The sequence below is a fragment of the Symsagittifera roscoffensis genome, chromosome 2 (assembly GCF_963678635.1).
Source record: "Symsagittifera roscoffensis chromosome 2, txSymRosc1.1, whole genome shotgun sequence".
In the NCBI taxonomy this organism is placed as follows: domain Eukaryota; kingdom Metazoa; phylum Xenacoelomorpha; order Acoela; family Convolutidae; genus Symsagittifera; species Symsagittifera roscoffensis.
In genome coordinates this window covers 1,836,638-1,858,189 of record NC_087063.1, presented here as the reverse complement: position 1 = coordinate 1,858,189, position 21,552 = coordinate 1,836,638, and the positions used below count along the sequence as shown (strand labels likewise).

Below are 21,552 nucleotides of genomic sequence, written 5' to 3'. Positions count from 1 at the left end.
TTCATCACACCACTCAGAAAAAAAACGAGACTAATTTCTAAAAAAAAAAAGAAGAAGATTTTTCTACTTTAATAGGACTTAAGACTATGGTCGGAACATTCCATACTTTAGGGAGTTGTTACCCTTCCGTAAAACTTACGTTAAGCTGGCCGAAAACAATTCATTTCGAAACAAGTCATTCCGATTATAACATAATCCGTTTAGTGAAAATCACCTTCAATCATGTGTAATTTTTAAACAACTCGCTTCTATGTATAACGTTTTATCTTTTGATCTATATTCAATTTGGATAAGTCGTTTGGTTATAAAAATCTACCATGAACAGCAGAATGTTGAATACCAACAATAACAAAGAACAACGCATGCGTTTTATAGATTAGTGAATTCACAAACAATACCGCGTGCACAAATGCATTACGTTTGGTTTTGAACGAAAATTATAAATAAAATGATATTATAACACTTGAACAATTTTTTAATCAGTTTTGTTCATAACCAATAAAAACTATAAGACCTGTTTTGTCGGCTATATATTTTTTATTGGAAACATATTTTTCTATTACCGTTGATCGTGACCTCTGACCAATTTTGGGGCCATGGAGCTGGAGCAGTACCGGGAGAGGGTGATGCCGCCTATGCCCATGAGTTTGGCCGGCGGAATGCAGTCGGGACGCCAACAGACTTCAACTCCAGGAGAAGTTCTCATCAAGGTAGGAAAAGAATGCCTCTTTTTTTTTGGGGGGGGGGGGGGGTTGTGGTTGTTGCGAGGTGAAAAATTCATTTATGCTGAGACATTGATTTTTTAAAGGGGTGATACTTGATACCATAGGGGGAATGGGGTTAGTTAACAAGATTTAAAATCTTCAAGAGTACTTTATATCGAGTGGTTATTATTTGAAAAACATCCGAGGGGAGTTCAGAAATTTTTTTCGAAAACCCTATCACGAAAAACGACTTGGGACAAAAAGTGAAAAGTTAGTGAACGTTTTGTACATACAAAAAGACCAAGTAATTATAATCTCTCATTCTAAAATCTATGCAATATTCAATTTAATAGGCTATAAGTCAATTTTGAATTTAAATCTGGATTCTGGACGAACTTCTGTCCTATTGAAGAGGTAAAAATTTTTTTTTTGTTAAAAGTTTTACTCGCCAAATTTTTAAATTTATAATGAAGCTTAACTCTGGCTTCATTTCAGGAATGTTTTTGGCAGTTTAGGTGCAAGAAGATTTGAAGCAGCTGAAAGAGCGTCTTCTTCTGACCGCCAATATCCAGGGCAGTGGCTCGGGTAGTTTCGGGGGAGGGCATGGAGGTCTGGATATCAGTACCCTAGAGAACGCCATCTCAAACACAGAAATGGCCATCATGGTAAGAATCTGGTCTTGCATAGTTTGTACCCATTTTCTGGATACATCCTTCCGGGTCAACCGAATCTGAACGAAGTTAGTCAACCTAAAACGACTCATTTTGTTATCGGAAATCAATTTTTCATTCAATTCATCAGGTAAAACGGTGTCGAATTATCGAATTAACCCAAAACCACGGATAGTTTTTTATCCGATTACGAAACTCAAGGTCGTTCTTTTTCTATCACATTCACGACGCGGCCTGAAAGTTTTAAATCTATACATTTTTAATGATTGACTGATTAAATACTTGAATCGATTGTTCCCAATTACAATAAATTGGAAAAATGAGGGTTGAAGGAAAAAAATTGTTCTATTTTCAGAAACAAAAAACATAGTAAAACAATGATTTTAATGAATTTTCAATGACAAATTTTTGAGACATCAAAAATATCTTTCCTATTAAGGCCCCTTGGCAAATTATAGTCCCCTCCCTCCCCCATAAGAATTAAAAAAAACAAGAAGAAGGTGGCTATAATTTTTTGTTACAAAGGCTGGGTTACTGTAATGGCAAAGACCCACTTTTTCCTGTTTTTCCTGAACAGTTACTTGAATTGGTGATTATAATATGCAGAGACATGGGGAAGAGTTGGTGGGGTACAGGAACCAGCAGTTGACTACTCTGCCCACCCTGGATCCCAACCTACACATGCCACAGTTCGACCAGCCATTCCCAGACAAACTCTACAGGTACACACTTCATATACTTTGTTCAATCTCAGCTATTGATGAACTTGAAAAACTTTTTTTTGTGACAGTTTTGTGAAGGAACCCGAGTCGAGATTTTTCACCTAAATTGAAGCAAGATTTGAGCAGTTTGAGCGGTTTTTGAACGGTTTGTCTAAAAAAAAACGCTCAAAAACCGCGCAAGATTTCAGCGGTTTATCTAGAAAAGTACGTTGTGTAATCTTTCTTTGTATACGATAAGATTTCACAATCTTTCTCTTGCTATATCGAGGTGAATAATCATTTTTTTTTGTTCATATAAGCATCAATTTTGCATTTCCTATTGTGTTTTCGTTAAATTGATGTCTATAAAGTTAATGGAAAAACAAGGTACAATTATCAATTAATACAGGGACAAACTCACCCAAGAAGCTCTAGGACATCGGAACACTCCAATGGACAAATCTAGGGCCCTAACTTCCTACGAGGAGGGACCAAAAATGGTCAAGCTACTAACCAAACGACCCATGGCCCCCAAATCAGGAGTTCATGACTTGATGGGAGCTAAGCAAGTGTCGTTCGAATCCCCGGGAATCAAAATGCAACATGACCAGGAGGCCATCAAGATATTGGATCCGACACATCCTGAAAATCGCGAGACACTGCATGCAATGTATGGGATCTCGCTGCCGCTGATTGTCCAGGAAAAAGATTATGTCCACGTGAGAACATATTTCATTCTAGAACTTTCCGGAATATCCAATAAGAAATTCTTAAAATAAGCTTGTTGCAGGCTGGAATGGACCGCATCCACAAAGGGTCAAACATTGAACCGGCAACAGTTTTGCCTCGAGTTAACCGAATTTACCCTCAGGTTCGTCTTCATTCATTTTTTTAAATCTCTTTAGCTTCCAGCCTTGTAAACTAGGAAAACAATTACTTTGAAGTGTTTCTCAAAACAAATTAGATTTGGAAAGACAGAAAACAGCATTTTGTGCTAACAAGTTGGAGATTCCACATAAAGTGCCTAAAAGGTGCCTAGAATTGGTGATCCCAGGTAGTGCAATCCGCGTCAACATTTTAGTTTATTTAATATTCTTTTTTGGGCAAAAGCATCTTTTACACTTTTAAAATGCAGCTGAACCCGCCAGGAATTTCTGAGGACGATCTGAACCGAGGTCTGCTGAGTCTGATCGAGCGGGGTTTGATTCCCCCCGCGGCCGAGATCACGATTGAGCCCTCCCCTATCCGACAGAGCAGGGCCCCCCTACACAGAATAGGGGAATTGAGGAACAGGAAACACACCCCCGAGGAGACTAAGAAAGCAGACTCTACCCTGACGGGTGTCAAGGTAAGTGAACAAAATCACAAAAAAAACTGAGTTCTTAACTCTTCTATAAGTAAAGCTAGAGTAAAAATTTAACTTTGTGCATGATCAAATTCATTCAGAAAAGAATGCTGGATATCTTGGTAAAATTTTTCAAAAGAGTGTGCTGTGTTAAAAGCCAATCTCTGAAAAATCGTAATGAATAGTTGAATTTTAATATTATTCTACCTCCGTGAAAATTGTTTACTATTTGGGTAGTTTCTAACAATTTTTTCTCATAATATTTTTTCCAAGGAGAAAAAGTAAGTTTTTCCTAGAAACATTAAAATCAGACTCAGGGAATAAAAGTAAAATGTTTTCAAGTTGGATCCGAACATCAAAACGGAAAGCGATCTCTGCTCCGAGAAGGGCGAGCGAGTGACCTCAAAGCCGATCAACCCGAAACGACCAGCTAAACTACTTCGTCCGTCGCAGCAGAAAGTGTCTTCGCTACAACTGGAACCTCCGAGTGGCGAGCCCACCACCCGAACTCCAAAAGGTAAGAAACATTTTTTATATCGAAAATTTTGGTAAATTTCGAAGTGTTTGCTGAATTTTTGTCAAGGAAAATATTGGAAGAATCAGATTATTTTTGCCCATTTTTAGTTATTTGCGTGGTCAGTTAAAACTAAAATAGATGCATATTTGAATTTGAAAGCTGTGGCTTTTTCTACAGCCCAAGAGGGCAATTTGAAAATTTCACTTGAAGAATTCCATTTTAGGAAAAAAAAAGTATTCAAAAAGTATTCAGATTTTCTCAGAAGAATTCGGTGTTTAGAAAATATCAGAAAAATAATACTTTCCCACAGAAATTTTGTGTTTGTTAGCCATTGGGTTCAGAATTTTTTGTACTGCTCGTTTTATTGAGTAAACTCTTAATTATTTTACAGTTGACTTGTTATTAGCATTCGGCATTTACCATAGTCTATCAAGAAAGAGCATGTACTATTTTTGAAGGTTTAGCGAGATTCTGACAAGATCTTGCGATATGATCTGTTTTCAATGTAGCCTTTTCCAGTGAGAGTTTTTAAAATATTTTTATGGAAAAACAATAAGTTTTCTGAGCTTTTTCTTTGAGCATAAACTCGTACTTAAAGTCTTTGTGACATATCAATTTTCACTTGCAATTTTCACTTGCCCTCAGTTGCAACGAACCATCATTTCCAAAAATCTAGCAAGACTTTGCAAGATAAACCTCCATGAATGACTAGGGTATCTACTCATGTTAGAAACAATTTAAAAAAAACATGTTTTTGAAACTTTTGAACTTAAATTATCTGCTTTTACACTGCCTCAAAAAAAATTTAACAATTATAAGGGCAATTTTTTGGGTTGAAACTATTCGAGATATTAAAATAAAACGAAACAACAATGGCACTTAATCGCATGCTTTTTTTCCACATCCATATTTTGTTGAATAACAATAAAAAAAATTTTTATGTCCTTGGCGCCAACAAATACTTGAACTAAAGAAAGAGTGCACGCCAGTAAGACACAAATTTTTTGGTCAACATTTGCCAATTAGTTAAGAACAAAAATCAGATTAGGAGGGTTATACGGCTTTATGGGGAGCTCAAAAGATGAATTTGGTCTACCCAAAAAAAATTGACAAAAAAATTCAACAGTTAAGACCTCCCCCTTCACACAAAATTTCTGTAAACGTCGTCACTGATTGCATTTCACAATTTGATCTAGTAATATTGTACAAAGGACAAAGAATAAAAAAACTTTGGAGGATTTTTAAAAATTGATGTTGTTTTAGGAAACTTGGCGAATGATGGTAGCGGGAGGAAAAAAGAGTCGATGGTTCTGAACCCGACAGTGATCGAGGCGAGTGAGGGAAACACCCCCACCACAACTGGTCCAACCGAGAGAAGATTGGAGGGGGAGATGGCACTGGTGCCCAGAGTTCCCAACTCACACCCATATGTGAGTAGGAAATGTTACACTCGAATAATCCAAAATAATTAATTATTTTTAAAGATACCGAGTAGTATTTATTATCGTTTCTTCCAGCCTCCGGTAAATTTTAAAGATACCTTGACTGGGTAAATTAACTGAATCAAAGACAGAGTGAAAAAAGGAATGAACATTTAGATGAAAGAAATAACGAAAAATTGAATGAATAAAAAATGACTAAAATATGGAATAAATAAATGGATGAATGATTGAGTAAAAAAATGAAGGAATAAATAAAAAACTGAATGAATGATTAAAATAAAAAATGAATGATTAATTGAATCAACAAAGGAACAAGACTGCTCGTATCAGAGCAAAGCTTCGAACGTTCCGACTTACCCTTAATATCCAAGAATAAGAGTTTTTTTTTAAAAACAAAGTGATGCAATGAGTGTATAGTGACAACTCAATTTTTATCTGACTAGTATCCCCTGTAAATCTATTTAAAAACATGACTCATTGTAACTTGAATTTTATTTAATAAATTTGAATTCAAAAACAAGACCAACCAACATGGATCACTGCGACTTTGAATTAACTAAGAATCATCATTTGAAACATTAAGTTTTTCCTAAAATTTTTCAACAATTCCCGCTGATTTCTAATTCTAATAAAATTTTGAACAATAAGTTAAGTCACAAAAAATGATTATATAAAAATGAGCAACAAAAACGGATCATAAGTCTACGTCTTAACTGAAAACGATGAAAAAAATTCAATTTTTTCTAGAGAATTTTCAAAAAAAATCTTAATTGTTTATAGTTTCTAATCTATCTTAGGCAATAAATATATCTGAGCAATTTAAATTAAAAACAAGAGCAACAGAATGAAGCTTTGTGACTAGAAGTGACTAATAAACGTCTTAAAAGCCCAATTGTTTCTAGAAGTTTTTCAAAAACTCCTGGTGAATTCATAATTGAAACATCTTTTCCTAGAAGTTTCTAGAATTTTTTTCCTATAAAACTCCGTATCATTTCAAGTTCGTAAATTATCAAGTGATTGGATTGAGTCATAGACAATTTTTTTAAATCTAAAATGAAAGAAACAAAATAGAGCTTTGTGACTAGAACTAACTAACCTAATTGAACTCAGTTTTCCAAGAAGTTTTTCAAAAACTCTTTGTGATTCCATGTTTGAAGACAATCAAGGCAATGAAATGAAGGTCAAGCAAGCACTGTTACTAAAATTCTCTTAAAATCACCAGGAAAAAAAACTAATGATTTTAACTTTCAAAAAATCTAATGCAATAAAATAAAGATTAAGCCATTAATTCAAATTATGAAAAAAGCATCAAAAACCGAGCATCGAGACTAGATTCAACAATAAACTTTGATTTGACTTTTTTTATGAAAGCCCCTAATGAGCACGAGTTTTAGAACAATCTAAGGCAAAAAAAATCAGCATGCTTGAAACAATCAAGGCAATAAAATCAGGCGTTAGCAAGCAAACAATTTTGAAAACCGGTGTAACACAAATACAGCATTATGGATGAAAGGAACTAAAATTTGTCTTTAAAAACTTCAGTTTTTGCTATAAGGTTATAAACATTCCAAAACAAAACAAGGATAGCCAGTTATTGTGTAAGTTGATCAGAAATTCCGACCATTATTGTCGTTTTCTTTTAAAGTGGCGGATTAAGTATATTAGGTACAAAAAACTGTGCATTAGTTATATTCGACAGCCATACTGAAATATGCAAATGGAAAGACAATTTTTGCAGAAAAATTACTAGAAAAAAAAATTAAAAACTTTTTCAGAATGTTTTTTTCAAGTTTCCTTCAGTTTTTTGAACTTTTGAAACTTATGATTTCAAAAATACGTTAAAGTATTCAAAGTAATTTAACGCTACCTAAAAAAACTAAAATTTTACGTTTTAAATTTAGATATTATAAGCTTTTAAGCCATAATAAAACTGCTCGCTCGCTTTATTCGCTCGAAATGAGACGAAAAGTTAATCATTTCATACCAGTTTTTCTCGACACTGGGGAATTTTTTTCAAACTTTTAAAATTTAGTTCGATCACAACTGTATGGTCTTCAATATGATATATCACTTAAACCCAAACCGATGATTATTTGTGGTACCTGATTTTGCGTGGAAAACAAAAAGAACAAAAAAAACTAAAACACACCGAATACAAAGTTCCTCACCATACGGCGGAAAATTGCGGAATGAATCCATCATTAATACAAATAGCGCAAATACGCCGAAGATAAAGATAAAGAGACGAAAAAAACTTAAATTCAGTTTGCTTAAATTTTGCATACTATTAATATTATCAAATCAAAAAGAAAATGAAGTTTTGTTTTAAAATATAAAGTCATGGTTAAAATTATCCCATATGTAAAATGGTTTTTCATATATGGGAACAGATTGATTCTTTTGTAATTTCATGATCAAGCAAATTATTGGGGCTATCTGGAGAAAAAATTTATATAAATTTCGATTTTATGGTGAGAAATATCCATTTTCTTGATTTTTACGGAGAAAAAAAATATTCTAACTGCAATATAAGTTGTTACAAAACAAAAAATTTAATGGATTTTTTTGACCATTTAATCTAGTATTTTTGTCTTCGAATTTGAAATTGTCATATAATTGATTATTAGAATGTTAAATTTTTTTTCGACCACGAAGTCGCAAGATAATTAATTATCAATGGAGAAATTCGGTGCGGGTAGGACGCCTCAAAAAGTGGACGCCCTTATAAACGATAAAAAATGATTGAATTAGAAAGATTGAAACCAATTCAGATTTTTTTCTCGATTGATTGCAATTAACTTTTTCTTAATAATTCCCAAGTCCTGCTTTCAAAACTGTGCTGAAAGCAAAACTTACCTACGTGTATTGTCAACTTTTACACCTTGAAGTTCTGGCTGATTATGATTGTAAAATCTCTAATACCATAAAAATTTAATGCCCAAAAATGAAATCAGCCAATCACAATTGAGTGAACAAAAAACAATGACTATTTTTGAGAGAGCTGCTTATGTTAAAAGGGTTAAACTCAACCAATTAACTCTTTCGAAAATACTTAACATTTTCGGGTATTTACACATTCTGTCCGTCTGTAACGAATAAATTCCCCAAAAGTTTAATTTTTGTTCAAACCCATCGTTTCTGTTCAGCCCCCTCCCGTGACCCCCCACTCGGCCGAGCACTTGAGGAGTCTGGATCACCGCTTCGCCATCCAGCTGGGCAAGAGCAAGACCTCCTCGCCAGAGTACGGGGCATTCAAACAGCACTACTGTCTCAATTGGGGAAGGTACGCAGCTTCATCCATTTGTTCTTTTTTTCCAATTTTGATCAATCAGGGAGTAAAGGGGGGTTGATTTCGGATTCCATATAAGCGGGCTCGTGTGAAAAAAGATCTACTACTTTTCTCAAAGCATTATTGACTCAATTTGTGCAACTATTGAAGCCACAAAAAATTATTAAAATTACTTAATGAAAAAAAAATTAATTTCTGAAAAATTACTTTGTGAGTGGCTTTCTCGAAGCCAGAGGACTTTTTTCTCTCGATATCCCTGTTTTGCAAGATTGCACGTACTCATTTTCTACGAATATTTGTCTCTTAAAACTGATTTATATTGTTAAAGGTTCATATATTATATATACTATAATGTTATATTATACATATATTATACGTAAATATATTATACATAGTATACAAGTTATAATATTAAAAATATTAAATATTAAATATTAAAATATAAAAAAAATTTTAGAAAATCTTTAAAAAATAAATGCATTCAGGGGCGGATCTAGGATTTTCTCGAGGGGGGCGGATTTTCAAAAAATTTTCCAAAATTTTGACGACCTTTTTTTTTTTTTTTAGGTCGGCCAAATTGATTTTTCGAGCTCTCCCAAAGCACTGTTTTGCCCTTACTTTGGCTAAATTTTCTGCGCCGGAGGCAAATTTTTAAAAACAGTCAAAAAAGCCGTTTTTGGGCAATTTTTGAAAAATTTTGACAAAAAGTCGCGTTTTTTTTTGCGCGCGCTCCCCCTCAAAGTTAGTATATATTGGCGCCAAAGGCGCCTTTAGAAAAATTTTAGGGTCGGTCGGCCAAAAATGGATTTCTGAAAAAGTATCAAAGGGGGGACCCTTTGGGTCGGCAGGGGGTCGAATCCCTGAGGGGGGGGGGCGTCCGCCCCCCCCCCTAAATCCGCCCCTGAATGCATTACAATTTTAACGACTGCATAATCTCATTTTATCGATTGTAATTGGCCATAAGCCGAAGGGAGATTGGACAAAATTGAGTGGCGAACAAAGGCTGTTGCAACGCAAAACGTAACTAATGCGTGAAACATAAATCGTTCAAATTTAAAACTACGACCTACAAAAGAGCAGTTTTTTTTTGCACTTTTGCAGTTTCTGCAAAAGTCAAGCTGGTTTTAATTGCTTCAAAAGTCAAACAGTTTCGGAAAAGGTCAAGCTGGCGTTGCGTCCGATATACGATGATGTAAGTAAAAAGTTTGAGTTATAGTCGTTTATGACTGATTATGTCCGTTTATACAAAAATTATGGATATATTCCGATTTATGACCAAACACGAGTATTTACCGAGAAATACGAATAAAATATTGATTTTAACTTTGTTTTGTAGAGATTAGCGCACATTTTTGGCGCCCCACAAGGGACAGATATTAGTTAATTCCCTTATAATAATCCGAGTTATTATTACAAAAACGGTTATACTGAAAAATTCATAATGGATGTGTCTGGGAGTTCAATAGCACTGACAGGGTAACCCATCCAGACGATAAGTCACTGACAGAGTTTCTGACTTGCAACAAGACGGTTTGGGCTATTCAGTGAGGCTGTTTGTGACCGACGATCTCATCGGTGCGCCCTATCTTCACAAAAACTGTAAGACCGAACCTAAACTTTTAATTTTGATAAATTACGGATACGATGTTTTATATTATAAATGTGAGACACAACGCCAGTACTCACCCCTAATTTTTCTCGATACCCGAAAATTTTTGGCCAGTTTGATTAAACTGAAATTAGAAAAATTGCTCTAAATCGTGTACTAGATAACCGGAACTAGATTTTTTGCTCGATAGCCAAAATGTTGGCTATTTTTTTGATGAATTGAAAATTTATAATATCGGAACATAGACTAACGGTTACTAGATATACAAAATTTTGTTTGAAAATTGAAAATTTTCTGAAAAATTAGTCCAAAACTCCGTTGAACCGTATAGTTAAAGTATGTTTAGTTGTCTCGGTAGTTAATATCAGGCAAGTTAAGTTAATTTTTTTCATCCTCAGGTTCACTCCGCGTGTGTTGTTGAGAGTTAACCGATTTGCCTGATTCTCCAACCCCATTGGTAAACTTAAGGTTTACAACGACTTGATACCTGTTTGCATTCTTTCGCTTTTCAAAACATTTGTTTCGCAACGACTGACTAAGTGGTCCGGGACGGTAAAATTAAGCAAGTTAAGTTGTTGTCTTTCATCCTCAGGTTTGCTCCGCGTGTGTTGTTGGTTTTCAACCGACTTGCTTAATTCCCAAACCTCTTGGTAACTCGTCCAGCTACTAGCCGATTAGTAGTGACGCACCATCGTACGACCGGTCCACAAATTTCGTACGCCGGAACATCATCCTAAGTGGTCAGGGAGGTGATATTAAGTAAGTTAAGTTGGTTTTATTCATCCTCAGGTTTTCTCCGTGTGTGTTGTTTGATATCAACCGACTTACTTAATCCCCAGCCCCATTGGTAACTTTACTCACCGAAAACCGTTCCGAATCGCCCCGCAAACGTCCGATAACCGTTAAGTATAGTTTGAGTTAAGTATAGACCCTAGAGCCATGGATGAGAACTTTCAGAAGAGGGTTCAAAGGTTATTTGCGAAGCGAACCAAGCTTGAAAATGAACTGTACAAGTGCCATGAAGTTATAATTGAGAACATTGAAAGTCAGAGTCGCTCATCAAAGATTGACACTCAGATTCAGAATTGCAAGAGCCTGATAGAGACTGCAGTTGAAATAAATGAGGAATTGATTAAGTTAGCTTCTAAAAGTGTTGATCCTGATAAATTGATACCAGCGCAGGATATGTGGCTTCATACGGTTACATCAAGAAACGATACAGTTTTACAGAAGGCTGCATCATATAAAGCTGGCTTAAACGTTGAACCCGAGGAAACAGAGCTTGACAATGTTGCAGAATCGTTAAGTACGATCGTAACAACACAACCACAAGATTCACATGAAGCAGATGCGCGCTCTAAGGTGTCGCGGTACAGTAGTCGACATCATAAATCAGGTTCGCATAAATCCAGTCGATATACCGTCGCGCAGTCAAAAACATCAACTGAGAAGAGGCGAGATTTGTTGGTTTTGAAGAAGCAGCAAGAGGAACTTCAGAGACAAGCAAAGGTGTCATTGAAGTTGAAAGCGCAGCAAAATAAAATAAAAGAACAGCAAGGAAGTTTAGAGTTGGAAGAACTATCTGAGGTACACCGCAGGAAACTGGCTGAAATTGAGTTAAAGGAATTCGAGTTGGAAGAAGAGCTTTCTGAAGCAAGTGAGAAGATAGGAAATGCTAGCGTAACACATGTTGACCCACAACGTACTGAACAATGGGTAGAAAACGTTGTCACTGAGCAAGAGCAAGCCGAAGTTGTTGCAAGCTCAGAGCAAAGTCATCCAGTAGTCGAGAGTTCCACTTTGATTGCTACTGATGTTTTGCAAGGGGTTGGTGCCGTCGTCAGCGGGGGTGCCTTTGTCAACGCTGGTCAAACCACATACAGTGAACCGGGAAGCCACAATAGGAATCGAATTCAGGCTCAGAGATCAAGTTTGGTCCAATCGCGTCTGTCATTGCACTCAATCGAGAACCCATCTAGTTTACCACAGTTCGTTGCCTCCAGCTCAAACTTTGTTACTCCACACTTAGCTTCAACACCTCATGCTGAAGTTTCGCAAAATCACAATATGATACCACAAGCAAGTGGTAGCATTCCCGCTTCAATGCCCTTTGGTAATCCCACCATTAATGTGGCACCGCCTTCTGTGTCGACCGTTACTAATCCAGTTTCGCTTCCGGCGAGTCACCCTTTTGTTCCTCCATTAACCGTTCCGATTCCCATTTCGCTTCCGATTATTCAACCATTTGTCCCGTCAACCGTTCCTATTCCCTCTTTGCTTCCGGTCAGTCAGCCACATTCCGGCCCCGTTTCAACTGGGTATCAGGCACCTGCAGCGCCATCCCATCAACCTATAAATGTTCCAAACAACCCAACAAGTTTCTCAAGTGAACACTATAACCCGTATAGCAGTTTGTGGAGACCTGCCGCGACTGCGCAAACGATGCCAGTTCCTCAATACTGCGCACCGCCCTCAAACGTTTTCTCAGTGACAACTCCTGTTGTTCCACCAAACACCGTAGTTCCTTATACAAAATCTGGGACTGTGTACTACACCCAGCCGCAAACTCATCCAGTTGTTGAAACAGCGCATCAAGGTGATCCACCTACATCTCCTGCGCCCACTACGGGCCCGTCTTACGTGCCTAATAGCGAACAACCCATCTCGGCGAGAGAGTTAGCAGATATCATTCTGCATAGCCGCAAAGACCGTCTACCGGAGTTGAACTTGGAAGTGTTTGATGGAGAACCACTTAACTGGTATGAATGGTTCGGGCAGTTCATAGCAACAGTTGATTCGGCTATGCTAACTGATGATGAAAAACTCAAATATCTGAAAACGCACGTTAAAGACAAAGCCAAGAGTGCAATTGCGGAATACGGCTACAGTGGAGTGTTGTATAAGGATGCTCTAGCAACTCTCCAGAGAAAGTTTGGGCAGCCTCATGTTGTAGTTGGTGCACATTTGGATAAGTTGAAGAATTTTCCCGCATTGAAGATGCACAACTCTGATCATGTTATAAGTTTTTCTGCGGTGATTTCTGGGCTCGTAGCTGTTTTTAGGTCTTTGTCGTTCAATGACGATTGAAAAGTGTGAACCTATTTAATCAAGCCGTCAGTAAGCTTCCCACAAATCTAAAAGAGGCATGGTCCATGCATACTGTTAGACAACATTGGCAGCGATTAACATTGCTAGACTTCAACGATTGGCTTAAGAATAAGGCAGAAGGCCATGAGCGATTGAAATCTTTAGTCAAAGTCGAGCAGCCAGTTAAACAAAAAGTAGTTACAAAAGTGCTTGCAGGTAACACTAAGGTAAGTTCTAAGGATGAGAAAAGTAGAGAAAAGACCAGGTTTCCTCCATGCTCGCTATGCAAAGGGCAGCATGCACTCTGGAACTGTTCCGTGTTCAAAGAGAAAAACGCAACACAAAGGGCTAAATATGTAGCAGAACAAAAGCTCTGTTTTTCTTGTTTACAAGGCAATCATACCTTCCGAAAGTGCCAAAGGGCAAGAAAATGCCCAAAACAGGACTGTGAGAGCACTCACAATGTGCTTCTTCATGGAGCCGAGAAAGTTTTCCCGCCCAAAGAGGCCGACCGATCACCATCGACTCAAACTAATACAAACACTACTTCTGCAAACAACGCAGCTTGTGTTAAACCTTGTGAGGAAACTGCAAAAGGTATTCTTCCCGTTGCGTTGGTAGATGTGTCCTCTGGTTCGGAAAATTCGAATGCACTAGCACTTTGTGACACCGGTTCCACTCATTCTTGGGTTTCCGCGGCACTCGTTGAACGTCTGAAATTAGTTGGCACGCCCGTAAATGTTACGACCGATGGTTTTAACTCAGCCAAGGTATCTAAAACTCAACGAGTTCACTTGAAAGTTTCCGCAAAGCCCAATGAAAGTGAATTTTCGTTTTCGTTTGTCGCTTTCGTTAAGCACAACATGTATATAGGACCCGATGTTTAAAACGTTTCCGAATTGCAGGTCAAATACCCGCAACTAGCCCCGTTAAAGACGACTGCGTATAATTACAAAGAGATTGAGATAGTTATAGGACAGGACTTCTATCATGCGATAAGACCCCTCGAACATGTCTTCGGAGATGAACTTGACTCACCGTGCGCCGTCCGACTTCCGATAGGTTGGGTCATTAGTGGTCCGTCTCCTGATCGTTCGTCCTTAAATTCTTCTTCCTTTAACTGCGTTACGGACGATACTTCTCTGACCGACCAAATCAAAACTTGGTATGAGTTAGAGTCGTATGGTGCGTTCAAGCAAGTAGATGCCCGTTCCGCCGCAGACAAGCGTGCTTTGTCGATCCTAAAAACTGAAACCGTTCACGATGGTGAGCGTTACACTGTACCGATGCCGTGGAGTGATAATGATGTTAGCTTTCCTAACAATTATTATTCTTCATTAGCCCAATTAAAGTCGTTAGAGAAAAGATTAGATAAAGATCCGTTACTTCGCGAGAAGTATACCGAAACAATCAGAGAAGATATAAGTAAAGGATATGTCATAACCGTCAACCCGCACGATCCCAGCTCACGAGCCGAACGTGAGTGGTATCTTCCACACCATCCGGTTTTGAACCCGAACAAACCCGGCAAGGTGCGCCGTGTGCTCAATGGAGCATCCAAATTTCATGGCACTTCCTTAAATAGATCTCTCTTGGTTGGCCCGGATCTCCTTCAAAACCTTATTTTTGAACTGTTGAGGTTCCGTCAACACAAGTACGCCGTCTCAGCGGACATAGAAGGTATGTTCTTACAAGTTGGAGTACTTGCGCGAGATCAACCGTCTCTCCGTTTTTTGTGGCGGGAGGACCCCACTTCAAGTGTGATGGTTCACCAATACACCCGTCATATTTTTGGCGCTCGTGATTCGCCAACTTGTGCGAATTTCGCGCTACAAAAAACTGCTTCTGATAATCAAGCTGAATACCCCGAAGCCGCTTCAGCCGTTGTCCAGAAGTTTTACATGGACGACTATCTTGACTCGTTCGAAAATACCGCTGACGCTCTTAGAGACTTAGTCGCAATGCTCAAATTAGGTGGGTTTAACCTGACAAAGTTTGTTAGCAATGTACCCGAAGTTACAACCGCTCTTAATCCGGACAACCGTGAGTCCAACCCGTCAGTTAAGGATATTTGTAAGAGTCCAGACCAATCGTCGCATGTTCTTGGTCTCAGGTGGGATCATGTAAAAGATACCCTAGTAGTAAGTAGAGGTGTTGATCGACCACTAGATAAAGCAATTACTCAACGCACCGTGTTGAGTTTTGTTTCCTCAGTTTTTGATCCAATAGTACTGGTAGCTCCATATACTGTGAAAGCGCGCCTTTTACTAAAAGACATATGGAGAATCAGTGGTCAAAAGTGGGATGATGATCTCCCAGAGGAAATTAAACAACAATTTCTAGATTGGCACTCAGGACTTCCACTATTAGGTACTCTGACGATACCTTGTAGCTACTTTACCGAACCGTTCGACCGCTGTGAACTTCACACGTTCGGTGATAGTTCGCAGGACGTTTTTTGCTCCGTATCGTTTCTCCGAGCCCGACTTGCTAAATCGCAAAAGACCGAGTTAGCTTTTGTATTTGGGAAAGCCCGTGTAGCGCCTATGAAGATGCTCTCCATACCCAAGTTAGAGCTTCAGGCTGCTCTGCTTGCGACTCGACTCAAAGAAGAGATTTTGAAAGCGCTTACTTTCAAAGTAAGCAATGTATTCATGTGGACTGATTCTACCTTCGTTCTCCAGTGGCTTAACTCGTGCAACAAACTTCCTGTGTTTGTTGGAAACCGCACTGGTGAAATCTTGGAGTCCACCACCATTGATCAATGGAATCATGTACTCAGTGGTGATAACCCAGCTGATACCGGCACACGAGGGATTTCTTCGGAAGCCCTCAAGGATAGCAGCTGGGTTAGAGGCCCTAGTATATTGAGGACATGTGATTGGCCATTCAAGCCGAACACTGATATCATCAAAAAGATCCAATTAAAAGGCCCACTCTGTGACATTGATACATGCCTTGAGACTGCATCTACGTTTGTTGATGATGCTTCATCTGAGAAAGCGCCTTCGATCCGTCTGTTTAAAAATTGGGATAAATTGAGCTCAATTGTAAAGTACAAACGTGTTTTAGCGTTTATGCTTCGTGTGCTACCATCGCATAAACACTTCCGTACAAAAACGCTTGAAATAACCGACCCGTCCGAGTTAGATATTGCCGAGCAGAAGCTCATTTATCTCGCTCAGTCCGAATCATTTCCTGCCGAAGTGAAAATACTTCAGTCCGATAAACTGATAACAAAGAAAAGTCGGATTGCTAAATATTCTCCGTTCATCGGCCCAGCTGGCATCCTGCGTTCAACTGGACGTATCAGCCGTCTTGTTGATACCGACTTTGATAGCAAACATCCAATAATACTGGATGGTCGACACCGAGTTGCTCATATGTTGATTTGGCATATGCACTTTCAACATGCACATCAGGGGTTGGATTACATGCGTGCTGTAGTTCAGTTGAAATACATTGTTCTGAAGTTGCGCTGGTTACTTGGGAACATCGAAAATACTTGCATAACATGCCGTAAGCGCAAAGCAAAAACAGTTGTGCTCATTATGTCTGACCTACCGATTGAAAGACTGGGTTACAAGCAGCCTCCCTTCTCCAACACAGGTGTTGATTACTTTGGCCCGTTTCAAGTGCCAATACGCCGAAGTACCGAAAAGAGATGGGGTTTCCTATTTACCTGCCTCACGACTCGAGCAGTTCACATCGAGTTGGTTCCATCTCTCGATACTAGTTCCTGCGTCATGGGCGTAGAGCGATTTATTGCAAGGCGAGGTACCCCCAAAACCATTCTTTCTGACAATGGCACGACTTTTGTTGGTGCTCAAAAGGAGCTCCTATCCTGTGTCCAAAATTGGAACAAAGTCGCCCCGGCCGTTTTCGTCCACAAAGGCATTAAGTGGAAGTTTAACCCGCCCAGTGCCCCTCATCACGGTGGCGCCTGGGAGCGGCTAGTGAGAAGTGTTAAGCGAGTGTTGTACGACATATTAGGCAACAGGAGATTAACTGAGGAAGTTCTAGGAACAACGCTCTGCCTAGTTGAACAATTACTTAACGCAAGACCGATCACTCCGGTCAGTTCCGATCCGCACGACCTAGAGGCACTCACCCCGAATCACTTCATTCGCGGTCACAGCGCAGCTAGCTTCCCGTCGTTAAGTTTCGAAGATAACTTTGATTATAAAAAGCGTTACGCCAGAGCACAATCGTACGCTAACGCAGTTTGGTCACGCTGGCTGCGTGAATATGTACCATCTCTCAACAAGAGAGCAAAGTGGCATAATGATTCGGATGTCACACTGAAAACCGGCGACTTGGTTTGGGTAGTCGAACCCGACAGCCCACGTGGGCATTACCCACTCGCCCGTATTGCTAAACTACACTACGGCAAAGACGGATGCGCCCGATCCGCCGATATCAAAACTGTTACGAGCGAGCTGATACGACCGACCGTAAAACTCGCACCTGTTCTTCCGTCTTTAGGGGCGGAGGATGTTGCAGCGCAAAACGTAACTAATGCGTGAAACATAAATCGTTCAAATTTAAAACTACGACCTACAAAAGAGCAGTTTTTTTTTGCACTTTTGCAGTTTCTGCAAAAGTCAAGCTGGTTTTAATTGCTTCAAAAGTCAAACAGTTTCGGAAAAGGTCAAGCTGGCGTTGCGTCCGATATACGATGATGTAAGTAAAAAGTTTGAGTTATAGTCGTTTATGACTGATTATGTCAGTTTATACAAAAATTGTGGATATATTCCGATTTATGACCAAACACGAGTATTTACCGAGAAATACGAATAAAATATTGATTTTAACTTTGTTTTGTAGAGATTAGCGCACAAAGGCGGTTTTGGTCCTGAATAACAAAAAATCACATCGCCATCATAGAGAAATTTAGAAAAAAAGAGCAATTGAATTAGGCAACAAAACTAAAAAAAAATTGCCTAGCAGTTTCTAAAACAATCTATAAGGTGCAGATTGGTAGCGCAGTCTCGACAATCTCTCTCTGTGTATTTTTTTTAAAGTTTTTTTACCACCATTAAGGTGTTATCATGATATCACACTTCCACCTTTCAAGCTTCCCGCTGAGAATTTTAATGGGCAAAAAACGACTATAATGCATTTTTGTTGATTAACATATTTTCTAAAAAACTGATAATCTTGGCTAATTTAGACCTCTAAACCTTGTAATGGCTTTTTATTCCATCATAAAGGATTGCATTGGCAAATTAAATTTTATTATAATCCATTATAATCGATTATAAAACATTTTTGTTTTCGATAAAACCGATTATTTTTAGTTCAAAAAACCATCAAATTCTTTCATTTTTTGTAGATGTGAATTGTTTGCTGTTTTGTTGCAGCTTTTTGTCAAAGTCAAACCCGAACGAACTTGTTCATATCATATTCACCTTTTCCCTACATTTTACCAGCCCAAAATCCCTCCCTCCAATAACCTCTTTACCCCTCGCCTCCCCATCAACCCAACCCCTAATTCATTTTAGATAAAAAATTAGAGTCAAAGAATGACAAAAAAACTGCAAGTTACCATGAAACGAGATTGAGTTTAATAAAATGTGAAACTGAATGAAACATTGCATTAGTTAATTTAAGTTTAAAACAATTATGAACAAACGAAAGTAGCAAAAATTTAAATCACTTTAATCGAATGAAAAGGTTTCTGTTGGAATAAAAAGGCTGAAAAAATCTATCATAATTGCCCCAGTTCTTTTTAGTTAGTTTATGTGGTTTCGAAGAAAAAAGCTAATTTCATTTATATGTTTTCTAGTTTCAACGCCCTAAACAATTTGGATTTCGCAGAAACATCAGTAGCAAAGCAAAAAAAAAACATTTTTGCAGGATAAAAATGATGCTAATGTAAAAAAATTATTATGAGTTTATTTTACGCAAAGTTTGGCCCTTTTCCTATACTTTTGAACTTTGACTTTGAAAAAAAAAATTGGCATGTTATTATACTGCATTAAAAACTGGCATGGGTAACAGTTTAACAACTTAACAACTGTGTACAATTTTTTTTTCATAGTTTTTATCATAACATTATCCATTTACCTGTTCAAACACGCAAAACTATTAACAATTAACTATAAACAAATAAAACAACACATATTTTGATATATTTGATTTGTAGGGCTTAAAAAGAGCTCAAAATTTCATTAAAAATTATTATTATAAATTTTGAATGGCTTTTTTTGCTGTGGGACAAATCAAATAAAGCGAATCGTTTGATCCATCAAACGCTCTAAATTTCAAAATAATTGAACATATGGAAGACGAAAAATTATTAAATACAATTTTAACCATGAAACTAAAACTCAATCACTATGAGTCTTTAATCTTACTGTTTAGTATCATCCGGACTCTGGGTGATTTGGAAGCTCTCCTATCTAAGTTCAAGATCACAGTGGCCCTTGTGAATGGGGACAAGCTGGCCGATCTGGCCATGAAGTATGAACTGGAGACTTCTCCCTCCAGGGACGAGTTGTTGTCTGTTGTAGTCAATCTGGACACGGTCATGAATGAGATGAACACGCCTGTAAGTACAGAAGCTTCCAGAGTAATCATAGAGGTATTAATTATAGAGGTATTTAAGGGTAATCAAAAAAAAGGAGGGGGAGGGGAGATATTGAAGGATAGGGTTCTGCGGGCAGCAGGCAGATAGCTTTCATTTTGTACTTAAGTGAACATATTACCATAAATTTAACAGAAGAAATGATACAGAAATTACTCGCACGTTGTCAAACGTTCTATATCATTTCTCCCATAAAATTAACGGGAGAAATGATACAGAAATTACTCGCACTAGACGGCAAAAAAAAAACAAATTTTTGGCTTGATAGCTAAAATGACCTGTTCTGAAGCTAAGAAAAAAGCCACAGTAACAGTGGAGTTCAGTTCAATGTGAACAATTTATATAATGCATGCGCTAAGATTACAAAAATCGTGCTTTTCAATTGCAAAAAAGTTGTACCACAGTGAGTTAATTAAAATCAGGGAGCTAAATAATCCCTTGTACACTGTTTTATAATTTTTCTCACTCGCAGACATTGTTTTGCGTACTTTTGCTCCAGATAATTCAAAATTATAGGAAAAGGAAAAATTCATACCCAAAAAGCCCCCAACTTTGAACGTTATATCTATAGACATGTGCAAATTCTGCATTGCTTGGATTAGCAAACATCCATTTCAGTCCTTCGAAAAGCTTTTGAATGCTTTTTGTTTTCCAACAGCTACATACAGCTCAAAAGTTTATTATAAACCCATATTATCGAACTCTGACAAAAAACTGGATTTTTATCAAGGAACTAGTGACAAAAAATTATATATAGTCTTGCGTGGTTGATTATGGTCGAGACTTATAAGGTTCGATCGAATTTTGTCGAAACAATTGTTTCTAGCGCCAGACGAAACATATCGGAATTGGTCGAACTTCGCCGAAACATCGGGTTTTATCCCCCGGTCGAAATCGCGTCGGTCAAAAAAACAGGCGTGTTTGGTCGTGTCGGTCATGGGTGGCGGACGCCCCTCTTCAGGAATTCTATCCTCTGCCGATCCAAACGTGTCCCCCTTTGTACTGTTTTGAGATATCCATTTTTGGCTGACGGACACTAAAAAATTTCTTGGGTGCCTTTGGTGACAATATTGACTCAATTTGAGGGGAAAGCGCGCCAAAAAAATACGCAATTAATTGGACAAAATTTTCCAAAAGTGTCTGCAAATACCTATTTTGGACTAATTTTTTTCAAAAATTTGGCTAAAACAGTTTTTTCTAGCGCTTTATGCTCGGAAAATCAATTTGGTTGACCTAGAAAAAGGTCGAAAAAATTTTCGAAAATCACGCTCACTGATAGAAAAGTGCAAATAGCGAGTGAGAACATACAATCTTCTTGTTTCGTTTGATGTGGATTTTAATTTTAAAAATTCACAGCTGAATTAAGAATTTTATCAATTCAGTTTTCTTATATTGGGTTGCTTGTATAAAAAAAGCCAAAAAAAAACTATTCTTGAAATTTGACGATCTTCAAGGTGTTAATTTTTTTTCACTGAATTTTGAAAATTAACAAATGTTCTAAGATTTCATGACAAATGTTGAACAAAATTATCGATTACCAGAGCCAATTCTAAAAGACTTTTTTTCAATGGATTATTATCATTTCGTAAATAACAATC

At 37.8% G+C, this 21,552-nt stretch overlaps 1 protein-coding gene across 2 annotated transcripts in view; it reads left to right on the top strand.

Annotated features, from left to right (window-relative positions):
* Window positions 1-323: 323 nt before the first annotated feature.
* LOC134838933 (IQ domain-containing protein H-like) overlaps window positions 324-21,552 on the top strand; it is a 36,642-nt gene continuing 15,413 nt past the window's right edge. For both annotated transcript variants that reach the window (XM_063854286.1, XM_063854285.1), the window contains exons 1-10: window positions 324-710; window positions 1,220-1,369; window positions 1,982-2,097; window positions 2,486-2,795; window positions 2,867-2,947; window positions 3,212-3,424; window positions 3,764-3,938; window positions 5,202-5,368; window positions 8,527-8,663; window positions 19,732-19,918. In XM_063854286.1, coding sequence (XP_063710356.1) covers window positions 597-710; window positions 1,220-1,369; window positions 1,982-2,097; window positions 2,486-2,795; window positions 2,867-2,947; window positions 3,212-3,424; window positions 3,764-3,938; window positions 5,202-5,368; window positions 8,527-8,663; window positions 19,732-19,918 — 1,650 coding nt within the window. In that variant the 5' untranslated portion in view covers window positions 324-596. The remainder of the gene's footprint in view (window positions 711-1,219; window positions 1,370-1,981; window positions 2,098-2,485; window positions 2,796-2,866; window positions 2,948-3,211; window positions 3,425-3,763; window positions 3,939-5,201; window positions 5,369-8,526; window positions 8,664-19,731; window positions 19,919-21,552) is intronic.